This window comes from Lycorma delicatula, chromosome 4 (assembly GCF_047948215.1).
Source record: "Lycorma delicatula isolate Av1 chromosome 4, ASM4794821v1, whole genome shotgun sequence".
NCBI classification, from domain to species: Eukaryota; Metazoa; Arthropoda; class Insecta; order Hemiptera; family Fulgoridae; genus Lycorma; species Lycorma delicatula.
The window spans coordinates 66,710,071-66,728,772 of record NC_134458.1 but is presented as its reverse complement, the minus strand read 5'-3'; the positions used below and the strand labels follow the sequence as shown (position 1 = coordinate 66,728,772).

Below are 18,702 nucleotides of genomic sequence, written 5' to 3'. Positions count from 1 at the left end.
AACTATTTAAATTGATAGTAATGTGCTACTGATATTGGTTTTAATAAACCTGAACTTTGTACTACTCTAGTGTTACAAATACTATTACATAGACAGAAAAAGGCTAAATTTAATACAAAGGGGCAATAAATAGTGAGATAATAGTTAAATAAAACTTAAAGAAAAGAGAAACAATTCTGTACATGAATGAATACAAATTGCAAATAATAGCTTTTTCACCCTCTCCGAAATTCAGTTCACCACATGTTTTCGATCTATGTTATAAATACTGTCCAAAATTAATTTAATGCAATACAGACTGCTCTATGTTGAAAAAGGTGTGAAAATATAAGTAAACAGTGATATCATCACTTCTTAATAGAAAGTTTATGTTAACTTCACTGTATGTTATCTTTCTTTTCTTTTTCCTGTTTAGTCTTCGGTAATTACCTTTCAGATAATACTTCAGAGGATGAATGAGGATGATATGTATGAGTGTAAATGAAGTGTAGTCTTGTACAGTCTCAGTTCACCATTCCTGAGATGTGTGGTTAATTGAAATCCAACTACCAAAGAGTACTGATATCCACAATCTAGTATTCAAATCCATGTAAAGATAACTGACTTAACTAGGACTTGAACGCTGGAACTCTTGACTCCCAAATCAGCTGATTTGGGAAGACACGTTTACCACTAGACCAACCAGGTGGGTCACTGTATGTTATCTACACTACATTTAGGTTATTTACAGTAATACTTCCCAACTGATGTCCTTTTTTTAGTCACATGGAGAACATTTTCAGAAAGATATGCACAAAAGAGAAATATGTGTTAAATTACTTCATTCGGATAAAAATATAACGAAACATTTAATAGTTCATGTCAGGAACAGTAGGTGTGATGTTATGAATATATAAAAAGGGAATGCTTCAGCATTTACCTGGATCAAGAAAATCCAAGGAAAATCCTTGATCAGAGTACATAGAAATTAATAAATTAGAAGAGAATAAGGTCAAATCCAAATAAATACATAAACAAAATCTATATGAAATAAAATAAAATTTTGAAGGCATTATTGAAAAATATTCAAGTATGTTCATAACAATACATTAATAAGTGCACAGGAAATATGAATTTATCTAATTAATATGATTTAAAACCTCATCGAAAAAGTAATGTTATTTTATAAAAGTAAATCTTTTGGTTTAATTTTAAATACATCTGTCATGAGACCTTTTAGATCATTAAAAATGGCAAGGGAAGCATAATAAGATTTTTTCTTTAGACAGAAATGTGATGTGAAAATAAATATAACATTTTTTAATTTGTGAAAAACAAATCTAATGGATCATATCTAACAAAGTTTTAAGTATTAAGATTTCTTAACTGTTAATCATTCCTAATTTCCTAATCATTTTGAGTAATTTTTGGATGCAGATACAGTATCAATACAATTTGTTGAGAAGATAAAGGTGTACATGTCTGTCTTACAGTTTGTGACAGATAATAGTAAATCAGTCAATAAATTACTACAATGTAACAAGGATATTAGCAGTCCATTGAACCTGGTATGGGTGTTGAAGCAGTTATATGATATAAGAACTTCACAAATTTATAAAAATATTATTCGTTTTAAAATACAAGGTAAATGTTACAAATATTAAAAAAAACTGATAAAAAATCTTTGAAAATATATTTATTTCTTGATAACCAGTAACAATTTTTATAATTTTGAGGATATAAATGTTTTCATTCAGTCAATTAATGAATGTTCTGTTATCAAAACCAAAACATCCATTAAAAAGAAAAAAAATTCATTTTAAGTTTATATTATATAAAAACTACGATTATGTACTGTAATGCGACACGGTAAGCAGAAACCAGCCAACGTGATTGTTTGAGCCATAATTTAAAAAAAAAAAAAAAAAAAAAAAATAGTAATGATATAATAGTAATAATGTATTACTAAAAAAATAGTTTAATATATGTGATCCATTTGAAATCTAACTTAATTACATGTTCAATAATAGAAATAAAATGTGATCTTTTTTTAATACAATTATATACATAAAGCTATACAAATAAGTTAGTGTAGGATAATTAAACAAAAATCCTTCCTGTACTACGATTTTAAAGATTTAGTTATTATATCTGGTTCATTTAATAAACAAATAAATATAATCTACAAACATTATGCTATCAAAAATGCTGTATTCATCATGCTAATTCAGCAACAATTACGCATGCTCAGTCAAATACAAGTAAATAAAATTAATATGAGAACTACTGAAAAACTATGCAATTTTCTTTTATAATTTCACCTTTACTTAGTATTCTCTAAAAAAATAAAAATAAAAAAGTAACAGCATTCTTAAAGTGAAAAGCATATAAAATATTTAATTAAAATTTTATGAATTATACAAATGAGAGAAAATAATAAAGCGACCAAATATTTACTCTTTTGTAATCTACACCCGACTGAAAGCGATGATAAATAAATTACTAATTTCATTAACTGATCAGGTTCAATAAAAGAAAAGATAATCAGTGCGCAGTGCATGCAATAAATACATACAAGGCATTTTTTAAAAATGTAATTAAGCATAGAATCAATGATGAAAAAACCTGAGGTTACTCTAACATCACTTCTGGAGACAGAGATTAAAACTCTAAATTTCACTAATTATACTTTCTTGGATATTTTTATTTACATAATAATGTTATATTCATATATATCTTAGACTTTGAAAACAACTTTGAGTTGATGCAAACATATTCTTGTAAACAACAGAATAAATTCACACTACAGTGCCTGTTCCTGATAAAACTAAAAAATACGTTTTTTGTTGTATACCTCCAATTAAAAAAATACAAACAATACTGTACATTCCATTAACACATATGTATTTATTTATAATTATAATATACAACATAATTACATTGTGTACATATATAATAACTTAATAAGCACTTTAATAAACTCTTGTATTTACTGTTGACTAATATTGTCTGACTTCGTAGACCATCTTCCTTTGGACTTCTGTCCTAGGTATTCTAGGAGATAGGACAAAATTAATCAATGGCAAATAAAACAATTGGCTTGGGAAAAGTGTTTATTAAGTTCTTATTTATAAGTGCACAAAAGCTAAGTGTAATACAAACAATATATACAGTATATGCATACAATGTATACAGTATATACATATACAAAGTTATTATTTATAATGTATGTAGTTATGTAGTAAATTAAGATGAAACTTATGAGTAGCTAGTAAGAAATGATAGAAAATTTGAATCACAATAGTGAAAAAAAAAAACAAATCATACAATCTAAGTGTAATGAACATCGTGAATGAATAATAAGCCATTTCTTAATAATCTATCAAATGGAAAAATAGTTGTGCAGTCATTATTTTAGCTCTGAACAAGTTTATAAAAATCATATTAAAGGAGAAACTTTGTTGAACCCATTTATGGAATCACAAAAAAATCACATAATCTATAAGTAAAATAAATTCTTCATGCCAACACTCTGATTGGTAGTTAGATCTTCTAATACAATTTGTACCAAGGAAATTAATGATCTGATCAACTTTAGTCCATCAGAGGAATAGTTACTTGTAGTTTTGAATAATCAGTTACCACTTACAAGAGGATTTTAACCTGCAACTCTCTTTTAGTACTTGTGTGGCCTTGAGTAATTCATGCATAAATAGATACACTACCTTCATCTAAAACCTCTTGTATTAATCCTAACTTTGACATATGGAAATCAACAAAAAATTTAAACAATATGACCAGTGCTTTTAAAAATAATGACTTGTATTAATAACATCGACTTAATGTTTCATATTTATGAAAAGTCATTAACATTTTTTAACACTAATTGTACAATTCATTTCAATTAAAATGGAAAATGCAAAAAATAATTTTCAATAGGCAATCACATATTAATAGACAAAAAGGTTAGCTTATATATTGCCAAGAGTTATTTGTGTTTTATTCTTAGCGAAATAAAAGTAAAACATTGAATAAGAGTAAGTCAAAGTGATAAGAATAATGGCTATGTCCAGTTCATAAATGTATACAGTATATGGTAACAATTTCAACTATCAGGTCATAGTAAACTGCACCCTTTGTGACCCAATGATTCCAAAACTCCTGGAATATTTCAGGAGCATCCTGAAAACTGGAGGATGTGAACTAAGGATAAAATGCCAAAATTCAAAACCACGTTTCATTTATTGTTTCAACTAGATTAGCGAAGCTAAATGATGTCGAGTGCCATTTCATTGAGTTCAATATTTATTAATGGCTAATAAACTGCAGAAGTTTATGACAGTTACAGGAAAAACAAAAATTATATACATTATAACATATACTATATTCCCTTATACACAGTATTATGTAAATTCTGCGATGGCTTTGCAAATAACTTAAAAATACTTTTTGCGAAGCATAATTTTGTCACTAGATATTTGATGTACAACTTGTCAGAGCAGGAAGGAACAAATAATTTAATTCCAATGATGAATACAAAAGAAAATTATACTAAAATACAGTACTAATATATGCTTGAGCTATAACTTGGGTGATAACAGACAAACAGAAAAATAATATTACTTATTTTACATAACATATATAAAACAACAGATACAAGCTGTTATGTGGATTTACCGATGTGTTGAAATATCCTATATTATGCACAAAAGTATTTACATCAATGTCAAAAGTCAAGATAATGTATCAATGAATAAATTTGAATTGGTGACTGATTTTAGTACTATTTTCTGACAAAGACCAAATAATTTATTTTTCATTTAACTATTATTTCTTCAAAAAGTAAGATACGTCTTTTAGATACACAACTTATAGAATTGCTAGTTTTAGATCCACATAAAGTTAGCAGTTTCTTTTAAAGACCTCTTGACAGTGTTGAATGATGTATGAATTGGTGTTCAAAACAAAATTTATGAGATACATTAAATGTTACTGATTACAAGTCAACACAGAAACAAACAAAGCAATTATGGAGAAATTTTAATCGAGCAAGAATGAAGAAGTTTTGAGTGAATGAACAACGTGGTTCCAGGGTTTGTAGAGAAATACTTGATCCTGCATTCTTTAATAAGAACATGAGTTAACTTGTTTTCAATATTTTCTGTTGTTCACAAAATTGAAATTTGAAATAGAATATTTTCTATTAACAGAACTGAACAAGAGTAAAGTATAAGAAGAAATGACAGTAGTACTAGTAATAGTAATAGTGGTGGTGGTTTACTACCACCAAGAGTATAGTAGTAATAATTATAATAGTAACAGAAGTATCAATAACAAATGAAGAAGAATTCTATTCAAACTAAAAGAGTTTCAAAATAATTACAGATAATATTAACCAAATGATGTTTTTTTTTTTCAATTATATAAGTACCATAATAACTATTACATGTACTACTGCATACATTTTAGAAGAAAAAATGTAAAATCATATGATAACTTCTAGGATTCTACCTATACTTATAAAGTAAATAAAGGTAAGAAAATATAAACCGATTGTCTTTACACAAAAACAAAATAACAATGTCTGACTGTTATTTCTTAAAATATTTTAGTTGTTTATTACTGCACTAAGTACAATTATCAAAATAATCTAATTAAGCACTGTTTTTTACTGAGATCTTTTATATACAATAATAATTAACTAACTCAAAATAAATTTTCTGCAGTTTTACAACTATGTGAAAGTATGCATGTATATGTTATGCTTATGTGTACGTGCGAGTTGTGCACACTGTTCTTACATGGAGAATCAGTTTTCTATGAAGGTTTTAGCCAATTTCACCTTATCAGTATAATTACAATTTTTTTTCAAATTTAAACTTGATTTTTTCTAAATATATAGAATTCTGATTTTAAGTATTTAGAAATTATTTATTTTTAAATCTGGTTTTATAAAAAAGGTTTAAACAAATTTGTCATGCTAATCATTCAACAGTCATCTTTGCTATTAAAGTAGGTATGATAGTAATTAATGCCTACAACTCGCCCTGACTATGTGACACATACTTCAGCAAAAATATCATATAAACATGAAGATGATAATACTATGCAATTTAACAATTAGTACATTTTTGTACAATTTATTAATTAATTAATTTTAGTTCACTAATAGAATTTAAGAATAACATCATTTCCAAAAACAATTATCTTGACATAAGTTAATGTACACATACACACACACACACACACACACACACAACACACATGCACACCTTAATAGACATTAAATATTCATTCAAAAATTTCAGTAACTTTCTAGCATTTTTTTCTTCTTGAAGGTTTGTGTTTTGTAAAGTATGATTTAATGAATAATACTTAAAAAATTGCATTCAAAGAACTTGGTCTTGATTAACAATAACATATTAAAATAATAAATATACTAAAAACAAGAAAAAGAGAAATCCCATAATATTTTATAGATTTTAACCTAAAAGATACTTACAAATATTAATCACATGAAAATTCAGTAAGGCATACTAGTTTTTTCTATGTTTGTTTACAAATAATTCATACTACACAAAGTTATTTTGTGCTATATCACAACTAAAACTGAGTAGAACAGTAAAAAAAATTCCTAATTACATCAAAAACTATTTTGTTCTAACCGTTTAAAGTTTACAGAGAATGATGAAAATGAGTAGTTATCATCAGATAACAAATACTAATGTGTCATTTAATAAACTTATATATGATGAAATACTAATGAAAATACAAAAAATAAATAAGTAACAATAGCAGAAATAATTAAAATTAAGTAAATCACTAAATACTATTATGTTAAGTATCATGCAGTACATAATGCGCAAAGCAAGCGTACACCTACACCCATTCAGCAAGCAGAGAGTAGGTTTAATTAAGGTATGGGAATATATTACCTTAAAGAGTTGCACTCCTATGACAGCAAACATGAATTGGAGGAGGTATGTTACCAGCATGATATTCCCGATCGTCTTTATTGCTACTATCACGCATTTCACTACGTACTATAAACAAGGAAAAAAGATAGGGGGAAGAGAAAGAAAGAGAAAGAAAGAAACAGAGAGAGAAAGACAAAGAAAGAGAGAGAGAGAGAGAGAGTGAGAGAGAGAAAGAAAGAAAGAAAGAGAAAGAAAGAAGGTAGAAAAAGAGAAAAAGAAAGGTACATGTCAGTATCGGTATTTAATAAAAAAAAAGAAAAAAAAAGAGGTAATTTTGGTAGACTGCTCGCGACTCGTCTTTTGTCTTCTTCACCTACAATTGATCAAGGTAAGGAAATGGAGAAGTAATAATAAAAAACTATAAATAAATAAGAAAACAGGAAGAACAGGTTAAAAGGTATTCGCATGGAATACAGGATTAACTTTCCTAATAAACAGCTTTTGCCTCTATGTTTTAACATTTCAAACTGCAACTCTTTGCATTATGTTTAACAATTTAAAAGAATCAATGAATAATTTATAAAAAAACATTTTATATCATGAAGACTGCTATATTACAACACAATAAAAACCATAAAAAATAATTTAAAAGAATCTCATTTACTCTTTTACGTTAATATTTATAGATACTCTTAAAAAAAAAAAGATCATTAAAAACATAAATAAATGAATAATAAACAATAATAATGGAAGTTCAATGGCATTTAAAATAGAGCACAACAAACAAAGTATTGAATTATGGGAGAACATTTTTGCTTTATTGTTAACTAAACATACAGAAAATGCATATTTGACATATGGTAAAATTGACGCCTAAATTTAAAATTATTAGTCCCTGATAAAGATAACACTTTATTCATAATATTCCTCACATTTTATGTAAATATACTATAACCTTTTCTTTATATTTAATAACTAATGTGATGAAGTTAGGTCTTACTAATATGGAAAACCTTCACTACTGGGTACACATTTAGCCTGAGATATTTATCTGAACAAATAAGATATTTAAGCTGTAGTAAACAATTTTACTAGTTCATATATTAAATCACATGTTTAATGCAGACTATCAGAATTATATGGGAGTCAGCAAGCAAAGACTATATAACATAGAATAAGTTATATTATCCGTGTTTATCGATCGCTAATCAAATAAATAACATATTAAAATTATGTACTGAATAATGTACCTGTAACAGTTACAAAATTAACACAATTTCTTTAAAATATAACTATGAGAGCAAAGCCACCGAATAAAATTAATGTTCATTATTTCAATATATGCTCAGGGCTTAATACTATTTTATTATTACTACTGACATCTTCATTATATGAATTAAAAAACAACATTATGATTGTCTATTCATTAAGTTTATCTGGTAGTTCCTGTATATAAGTTAACAGAATATTATTCTACATAAAAATGATACAAAATTTTTCCTCAAAATTTAATATATATCACTGAATGTTTAAAATAAGTAGGCTATAACTTATATACTAGCCACCACTGCATCATAAGTAAATCTAGTTATCAGTGTACAAAAAAATTGATGACAATTATTGTACAAGTGTAACTTTTAATAATATCTTTACTCATTTTCATTTAATTTGGGTTTTATAAGCAGAAAAAATTAATTTTTTGAGATATTTTAAATAATAAACAATGTTTGTTAAAAACTAATAATGTAAACCAATCTCTTAAGTAACAGTATATTTTTCACTCTGCTAACAAATCACCAAGCAGCTGAATAATTTAGGATGCTCACAAGGATATTGATGAATGAAATTTTGAAATTAAGCAACATAACATGATGACTGATGCTCTTACAATCATCTCTCAGAAAAAATTCAATGATAATCTTTAGTTTTACTGAGCTGATGTAATGTAGGCAAATAAGGATAAGTTTTAAATTAGATCAAATGGCAAAATAAAAACTGGCATCAATGATGATATAGCTTTTGGGTTTAAGGCAAAACAGAAAAAAAGGATCCCTTACAAACTGATGGTTGTATGACACTGGAATGTCTTAGGGAGTAGAATCTTGAAAATAAAAGGATATGAAGTAAGAATAATACCAAAAGTCAAAGCTATATCTAATGAACCAATCAGTGTAGAACATTGGACACACTTATTGTATGGTGGGTAACAGCACAGCATTGACTTTATTGGGTAAAGAATTAGCAACTGATGTCTTAAAAAAAATTATAAAAGGTAGAATATGTAGCTGTAAAGCTTGGGTCAGAATAACAATGCTGGTTTTTCCTTTAAATGGTTTTTTCAAAATTAAATGAGAATGAAAATAGCAGTGAAGTTACATCAACTTCAGAAACTGACAACTGTGATAAGGATAGAGTGGTAAAAATTATTTTAAGATTACATCATTTAGTATAAACAACTAAAATCTAAATACTGTAAATAAAAATAAAACTCTATGTAATTTTTCAATTCTCTCTTCTGTTTTCAATTATTTTATTCTAAACATCACATTTAAATATTCAGATGTATTTTTAATTTGATGGAAACTTAAAGACAAAATAATGTATTATTCAGAAGTACACTTAAATAGAACATCTGGTTTATACTGTAATTAATCAATGCATGATCATTTCATTAAAATTAAACTCAATGATTCTAATGTCTGACTTGAATCATAGAAAACATAATTAGAAAAAAGCTCCTAGAAAGAGACAATTTTATATCACACTGGAATATAATTAAAGGTTCATCTATAAAAGAATTAAAAAGCAAAAATTTAGAGATAACAGAAAAAAATAAAATGCAATAATGAAACAGCTCTGCAGTGGATAATAAAACAAATATGATGTAGTACAATACTGACTGATCTCCGACTTAAGAAAAATTAAAATTATTTTTTACACTAGACAGATAGTCAGCAGGCCTAAAATGTATTTAGATATTTTTAACAGATTCCTGTAGGCCGTAAATTATACTTTAAAATATTCTGCCATTTACTGGTATCTATGTAATTATAGAACAACTTGATTTAAAAACATGATTTTCATGTATATCCATTTTTTCAAGAAATTAAACCAAGATTAATAACCATTGAAAGTGTTCCAATGTTGTTCTACTACCACAATGCACCTTCTTCATGATGCAGCAGAAAATTTCTGAACAATAAATATGAGTACTTGTACTGCAGTTAATGTTTTGAAACAATTTGACAAAACACACTACTACAAACCATCATTTACTAATATAAAAACTAAGACTGACCGAAGACTGTAGGCCATTAACCTAACATATGATTTCAGTTAATACAAAACAGATGTCTGTCATCAGTTTATTAAAGAGTCCTGATCCAGCAACCAGAGAAGAAGCAGCTGCTTAACTGACACAATGAGTAAAACTTCCACTCTCCTGCAACTGGCCTCAAAACATCCATAAAAGAATTTCCAGTTTTGGGAGTTAAAATAAACAATTACTATAAATAGAATTAAGAAAATCAGTTGGTATAATTAAATGGAAGTTGTACTGTGCTTTCAGAAGACAATTCTAATAAGTAATGGTGGTCTTTTCAACATGATTTTTCCCTTGCCAGACAGTAAAGAAACTTTTTCAGCTAATAATATGACTTCTGTATTATTGTAGCCAAGGAACTCCATTGATTACTCTGGCCTGCGATTAAAGCCTATCAAAATTGAATGGTATGACAAAAATTCAAATATGATATAAAGATAAATAAAATCCATTTATGAAAATTGTGCTCAAAATGTTAACAAAAATTATCAACTGAGGTAACAAAATAAATACTTTACATTGCAAATAAAATCTATTTTTACAAGTAATATAAAGAAATCTAATAAGTTTCTTTTGATCAACTACCTTTCCTTCAGAAATAAATAAGTTACATCATAAATAAAATTGAGTAATTTTAATTTTTTTTCTCATTCAAAATAAATAAAATGATAAAGAATTAATCAAAGTTATCATAAATAATATAACGCAATTCAAAAGATTAACTCAAGTTTAAGTAATCAGTAATTATTTATTTACTATAAGAGAAAATAGTGTAACTCCAAGATCTGGGGTCACACTGATCAGGGACATAACACAACAAGAATTTAGGGGTATGCCAACTCTGGGCAGGAAATCTCCTGCACGGTTAGAAAGACTTGCAAAGTAATAAAGTGTTTAGTCTTTTCCTAAATATTTTATTATCATAAATATTTTGAATATAGATAATTCAAGAAGGGCTTTACAATTCTGATAATATGAAAAAAATTTTATAACAAATACATATCAACCTTATTATTATTTAAACATTAAATAATAATTTCAACCTTATTTAAAAAAAAAAAAAAATTAAGTAGGTGAAAAAGTCATTTTGTTTGATGAAATATGGCAATAATCTTTCCTAAAATAAATTTCTTGCAAAACTTGATTCAATTTATCCAGTGTCTTTTCTGTAGTATGAGTGAGATTGAATCTTTACCTTGGCAAGACCAGTGATAAAACTATACTAGATCTTTAATGAAAAACTATAAGAAAAATGTAGCAGCATCAAATTTGGAGGAACTGTTATTAAGGATATCTCAGAATTCCATGCAGTTTGAACTTCATGCTCAAAATGAAAGCATTCTCCTCACTTCTCTTTAGCCAAATATAGAATGTGACAACTTTCAGGCACATACCCAAACTTGATCAAAAATTATTTTCCTTTTTCAACAAAATGACACCTGAATGGATTCTGTAATTCCACTAATAATATTTTCATAAAATCAATTCCAACTGACCTATAATTTAACAAATCAGCGAGTAATGTCATAAATACTCAAAAATATGGCAAGAGAAAAAAATATGTATATAAGATTCATACATTTATTAAGTGTATTTATCAATCTGATAATTTCAATTGGACTAATTATATTTAATGCTGAAAGATCCTTCACAATCTCTCTCCCAGCCAACATCTAGTCCTTAGTGTACACATTTCTGGCTTATTAATACAAAGATGTAACAAGCTAAGGTACATTTACTATACAACGAAGGAATAGTACTGCTTACAGATTTTAGAGTGCACATCAACTAATCACTACGAATATCAGATTTCTTGAACGTCATATGAATTAATTGATCCTCATAATTAAAATGAAAATATATGACTGGATATGAAGTGTGTCTTACAAGGGCAGGTGGTCAGCTTACAACAGAATTTAGTGATGCTCTTTTGCAGGGTGATGCAAGGGGTTCTAATTTAAATCCAAAATAGCAGCTTCCAACTTGGCTCTATTTTGGAGTAAACTCCATTTAAAAATTGAATGTCACAGCAAAAACAGATAAAAGACGAAAACTGGGCAAAGAAAAAAGTTTATTAATTCTGGATAGTTTCCAGAAGTGAGTGACAAAGAAAGGAAAATAGCAAAATATTTTTTGAAGAGAATAAAACTGACTCAAATACCATACCAGGAATGACATGTAGGCTACAACTATATGTGAGTATTAATCAGCCCTTTAAAATTTATCTAAAGAATTTTATATTACATGGATTATTAATTAATAGTGGTTTAACCCCAACAAGTAAAATTAAAAAAAGCTTAATTCAGTTTAATTTATTTGTAATGAAAACAACTGAGGGTAAAATATCACAAGGATTAATATAAATCAGAGTTTTAAAAAGAGAAACATTCAAATAATTTGGAATAAATTGATATACTAAAAGTGAAAGTTAGTGTATCATTTGATCCAATTATGAGGCCAGCTGGGTTCTCCCTTCCACAACAGCTTTGGACACAACTGAAGAGATCAGTAACAGTACATGGAATGTAGTGCTGTGATACTGTAGAAAGGAGACAGGCTTCTTCTCCTTTCTGCAATTGTGGGTCTTTTTAAAAACTAATGAATCGTAGATCATTTATGTCTGCAGACATTTTTAACCTCACAGACTAACATAGAAACTGGCTAGAAAACTTGAATTTAATTTTTTAAATAATTAAACTATGCAGAACAAGTAATTTGTTATATTTAATGATAACAGAAGCTATATGATCTAAAACTCATGTTAACCTTTCTTTTCAAAAAAAAAAATAAATAAATAAAAAATAATTTCATAATGAAATGGGTAAAAAGTCGTCTAGTTACACACACAAGGTTTTTTAATAATGTTTTAATAGTATTTAATTTAAATTAATTTTTCTACTAATAAATTAAAAAATTACTGAAACAATTATAAAACTAATCCCTTTCCTTATCCAGATGACTCATAACTTGTAAGGAATAACAAAAGTTGTTTGAGAATGGGACTGAAGTTCAATTGTAAGAATAATGTAAGAAATTATTCAAAAAGTCTATGGAAACCTAAACACGTATCCAAAATTCAAAACTCTTTAGAATTAAGTTTATTTTATTATTTTAACTGATTCAAGCAATGTACACAAAAATATTTTTTCCTTTTTAAGAGTGTAAATAAATGACAGTACGAAAGACTTTCAAATTCCTTATATTAATCCAAGTCAAATTATCTTCATGGTAATTCAAACATAATTAGATGTGACTGAAAGGTAATCTGAATATTTATTAGAAAACAAAAGTTTAGTTCACAACCATGACAAATGTAATTATTTTGTAACATGTTCACATTTAAACATTTATTTAAGGTGATATCATAATTTTTAATACCTTTCAAAAAGGTTTTGTTCAGCAACTAATAAATAAATGTATAGGGGGAAACCTATTAGACTTATTTCTTCAACACGACATTTAAATTTAATCATCATTTAAGATAAATTTAAATATTCTAATAACTCAACATAGTAATACAGTAATTTAAGTGACTTATTTTATAAGAATAAAGAAACGATAAAATTTGTATAAATTATGCTATGCATAGATAATATATAAGAATAATTACACATTCATGCATGTGCGTAAATGTATACACACAGCACACACAAACAGAAATTGAGCAATTTTGAAAATGTATAAATCATACCGTTTAGAATTAGAACTATACATACAACACTGAACATTGTAGTTCCATTTAAAAAAATGAAGGATCCACTAACTTATCATGATGGTGGGACCACTTAATAAGACAAATTGTAATCCAGTTATCAAAATGTACTTGAGTACAAAATAGCTATTTTATTTTTTATCTGTAAATGAACAAACTATGGACCATTATTTGTTTTATTACCCACCTATATTTTTAAATAAACTGATAATTCACTAATATATCATGATAGTGGCACCCCTTGCAATATTTTGAGTTAGGATGCAGTTATCATAGTTTAACTTAAATTAAAATCAGCAAAGGTGTTTTTGCCATTTTTTAGACATAAATGAAAAATGTAATTTTTATTACTGCAAATTTATTTTTTAAACAAAACTAAATTAATTTTTTTGCAAAAAAGAAAGCAAACAGCACAAAAAGCGGGTAAAAGCGGCTTATTTCAGTAAGAGTTGTTTTAAGCGATCCCACTGTCTTGAAATCACATTAGCAGAACCTCAATCTGTTAAAAAAACAATATTGTAGTTACAAAACAGATTACATGATTCATTTATGATCAAAAAGATTTACTTTTAGAACCAAATCACTTTTAAATAACTGTAGTCATTAAATTTTAGCCAGTTTAACCAGTCCTATTGGCTCAATACAATGTTAGGAAACCCTTAACTTAATTAAAGAATTGTATTATGATAATCTTTTTTAGATTGTTATTTAACTCAGACTACTTATACAACAGTTTAGTCAATACATTTTTTTAGTGTTCCTGTCAATTCTGATAAAGAAAAAATTAAGGAATTTCATCTATAAAGCCAACACAAGAAAAAAAATACAATTAAGTAGATCTTTAAAATTTAAAAAAAATTTATAGATTGTCAAATTGATCAAATAAGAATTTATTATATTTAAGTTCAGTTAAATGTTGAAGAAACAAAAACTGTAACCTTACAACTACACTCTGAATAGTAACATTTGTCTTTTTGGTTAGTAAAACTGTGTTTTTCATTAATGAGACCCAAAAAACATTCTTAAAAATTCTCATTGCTCTCTTTTTAATTTATGTAAGAAAATCTTAATAAACATCAATATTAAAACACTGCAAATGTTTTCTTCCTCAACCATGAATCATTAAGTAAATGTAATTATGGCCATGGTATGAGTGAATTCAGAGTTTATGTCATGTTACATGAAAATAATCGTCTTATAATTAAATGTAAAACAGTAATATTTACTGTAGAGTAGAACCTTCCCATCCCCCCTGTAAACAAGCTTATCTATATACAGTGAATACCAGTTAATAATGATAAGCTTTCATATATTATAGCGAATTTAATTAATTTTTAAGGAGATATTCTGTCTCATTAATAATTACCAATTAAGAGATGTGGAGATATTACAAAATTTTTTTAAAAATAAAAATTGACAGGAACAGGTAGTTTTCTTGAATATATTTATTACTATAAGGAAGTTTAATTTATAATTGAAAATTGTAATTTACTGTCAATAATTTAATAAAACTAATAGTCATATAATAATATCTGTTACTGTTAAAGTATATGGATCCGATATTTATAATAATAGAGTTCGTTATTCTATAAAAAATATTCAATCCGATTTATCATATTTAAGTACATTAAACAAGCTCTTTTACCTCATGTTATATAAAAACAATTATCTTTACCAAACTCATTGTGTTCAGTTTTCAAATAGAATACTGAAGTGGTTCTTTGTGTCTATTTACTATTCTTAAGCTAATAGTGTTCTACATAATACACAATTCAAGTGGCTCATTAAAATCAATTCACATTTATTACAAAAGTTATCATGGAACATACTATAAACAAATAAAGAAACAGATTTAATAAATTTTTTTTTTGTAAGAAACAGACTAATTAATAATTCAATGGAATTAAAACTGTTTAAATTTAATTAAATATTTAAAGAATTAAAAACTACAGTCAGTAAAATTCTAATGGCACTGAGAGTTGATCTCACGAGTTACTCTCTAATTCTCATGTATTGCTGAAGTTCTATAATAGTCTTTACAACTGTAACTACATTTATAGTAATTCAAGCTTTTAGCCAGAAGATTATGCAATTACAGAAAAGTTATAGACATAGAACATGTCACTAGAAAGTACATGTCTGTATGACATCATTTAATGATATTTATTTATTAATATTAGTTTCTTTTTTTTTACCACATTTTGAGCTTATTGTTGAATTTTTGTCATTATTAATTAGTTAGCTCTCTGTAGTTACTGAGCATTTATTTGGTTTACTTGTTTCCATTAATTCAATTCTCTTCCTAATAAAATATCAAGAGTGCAAGAATGTACAGATGCTTCCTGCAGTAGATATTTTAAAACATTATTACTTCCTCAAAATTAAAAAAATAAGGGTTTATGTACAAAAAATCTAAGTTAAAAACGACAAGATATAAGCATTAAAAATAACATCTTATTTTAATGTGCGTTTACTTATATTTCTTTAATTAATGAAACCATCCAAAATAGCCTCCATTTCCAATATTATGTGCAATTACAACTGTTTCACATAAACAATAAGGTATTTACCATTGATTAAATAAAATTCATTCTCAGATTTTTTTCAATTTACTTAGGCTTTTTGTAGCAAAGAAAACAGTTAATTCTTAAAACCATACTTCACAGCAATATTACATAGTATTAAGTCATACAAGTGCAGCAGCCGACTGATTGTTCTGCAACATCTAATTCCTCAATAAATTTCTCATTCATAAGAAACTAAACTTCTGTTTCAAAATGAGTAGAAGTTTCATCTCGCTACTGTATAAAAACTTAATGATCATGACAGTCTCCATGTTCGTATCACCGCTTCTTGCAAGATCTCTAAGAATCCTAATGAGGTGACAGTTCCTTTAAAAAATTAAGGTTCTATTAATTAACCCATTTCTTGAAATTTCTTTCTGAACTGTAAAACAAGACACATTGAACTTGTAGTGCATTACTTCATGATTTATGTCCAACCAGTAAACACAATTATGATGGTTTCACATCAATTAAGTTTAAAACACCGTTCATCTATTCATAAAACAGACTGTCAGAATTTGGATCCACTTCCTTAAAAATTACAAGTGACTTGTAGAACTCCATGCATGACCAAAATTATAGTTATACAATATATGAAGTTCAGATCTTATGTCTTGAATTCAAATACATTCTTTGCGCAGTTCTTTAGTGGAAATTAATTCAAATTATGAGGACTTTTTAAAACCAAACAAAAAACAGAGGAAGAAGGATATGTTTTCTGTTGTATGAGCTGTTCATGGCAAACCAGAACTCAGGGATCTCTTAAATAAAAAAGTATAGTTTCAAATTTAAAAATAAATATCGCATACATTAACATATTACACCCAGACATCTAGCACTTAATTTATTAACTTCAACAGTCTTTACGTCATTTTTCCCTGACTGAAGCATGTCATCTATGTAAGACAACTGACACAAACAATGGACACAAATTGACAAAAAATTAATGTACATTATACAAAAAGAACTGATATCACTGAGTAAATAAAATGTACTGCAGGAAAATCCATTTTTCCTCCCAAAGTTATATATATTAATTTATATTAAAAGACATAAAGTACTGTAGTTACAAGCTACCAAATACTAATGTTTCATATTTAATAAAATAAGTGTATATCTTTATTTATTGGGCTTTAAAATTCAAAGAAGTGGCAAACATCTCCCACTAAGATATATTTAAACTAAATTTTCTTCATTCACTTATTTATAGAAAACCATTCACTAAAACATTTCAATTTAATTGTCAATAAAAATTGTTAAATAAAAAATGTAATTAAAAAATGATGGCTTAATGACTAATCCTTAATTAGTCATTAAGCCATATACTTCTTTCTACAATGCCATATACAATTCTACAATAAAGAATATTCTTCTAAGGAACTAAGAATATTTCTTAAATTAAAAAGTTACAGATCTTTAAATAAACAAAAAAATCTATACTCCACTTTTTGCTGTAAGAGTTGTTTTCATGAACTGCATCTCTATAATGCTTCTTTTTTTTGTTAATTTAAAATCTTCTTAAAATGAGAACTAAGATCTGCACACTTTTGCCATTTTATTACTATTGATATCGCTCAGGCTAATTTTTTTATTATTAACTCCTTGTTATTATCCTACTCATTTTATGATAATTAAAATTATTAAAATAATTGTTTGAATATGATACAAGCTATATAAAAGTTAAAAACTTATTTTAGTATATTATTCTGATGTACAGTGAGCAAATAACTATTATAAATGAATAAATACAAAAATAATGTTTTGGATTGAAAAAAATCAATCATTAAATAAAAATTAAAAACCTTTTTTTAATATATATCATAATTTTAAATAAAAAGAAAAATTAATTTTTATAACAATATATCTAGTGGACAAACTTATAAACAGCCATCATCCATGTCGTTATGACAAACAGAGGGTTAATAGATATACAAATAAAAGAAACACTCATAGATTGGATGAAAAAAATTTAAAGGATTCATAAATATTGTGTCAAAAGCTTGGAATAAGCAGAACAGGTAGATGGTAAAAATGAAGTACACAGCCACTAACTGAATTCAAGATAATTATAATTGTAAAAGATGTTAAGAACAGCGTAGCGATTCTAACTAAGATTTTAGTAATATAGAATCATCTGCTAATGATATACTGATCAGAGTAGAGGAATTATTGAAATATATGAGAGAGACTGAATATATAGAAAGGACT

General features: G+C 26.7%; 1 protein-coding gene across 8 annotated transcripts in view; it reads right to left on the bottom strand.

The window, feature by feature from the left end:
* Window positions 1-18,702, bottom strand: part of Ca-alpha1D (Ca[2+]-channel protein alpha[[1]] subunit D) — a 659,257-nt gene that overhangs the window by 151,530 nt on the left and 489,025 nt on the right. For 6 of the 8 annotated variants that reach the window (XR_012756106.1, XM_075363219.1, XM_075363216.1 and 3 more), the window contains one exon: window positions 6,915-7,022. The exons of the other annotated variants lie outside the window; for them this stretch is intronic. Coding sequence is in view for 5 of the 6 variants with exons in the window: in XM_075363219.1 (XP_075219334.1) it covers window positions 6,915-7,022 (108 nt within the window). In the remaining variant the exon portion in view is untranslated. The remainder of the gene's footprint in view (window positions 1-6,914; window positions 7,023-18,702) is intronic. 8 annotated transcript variants of the gene reach the window in all.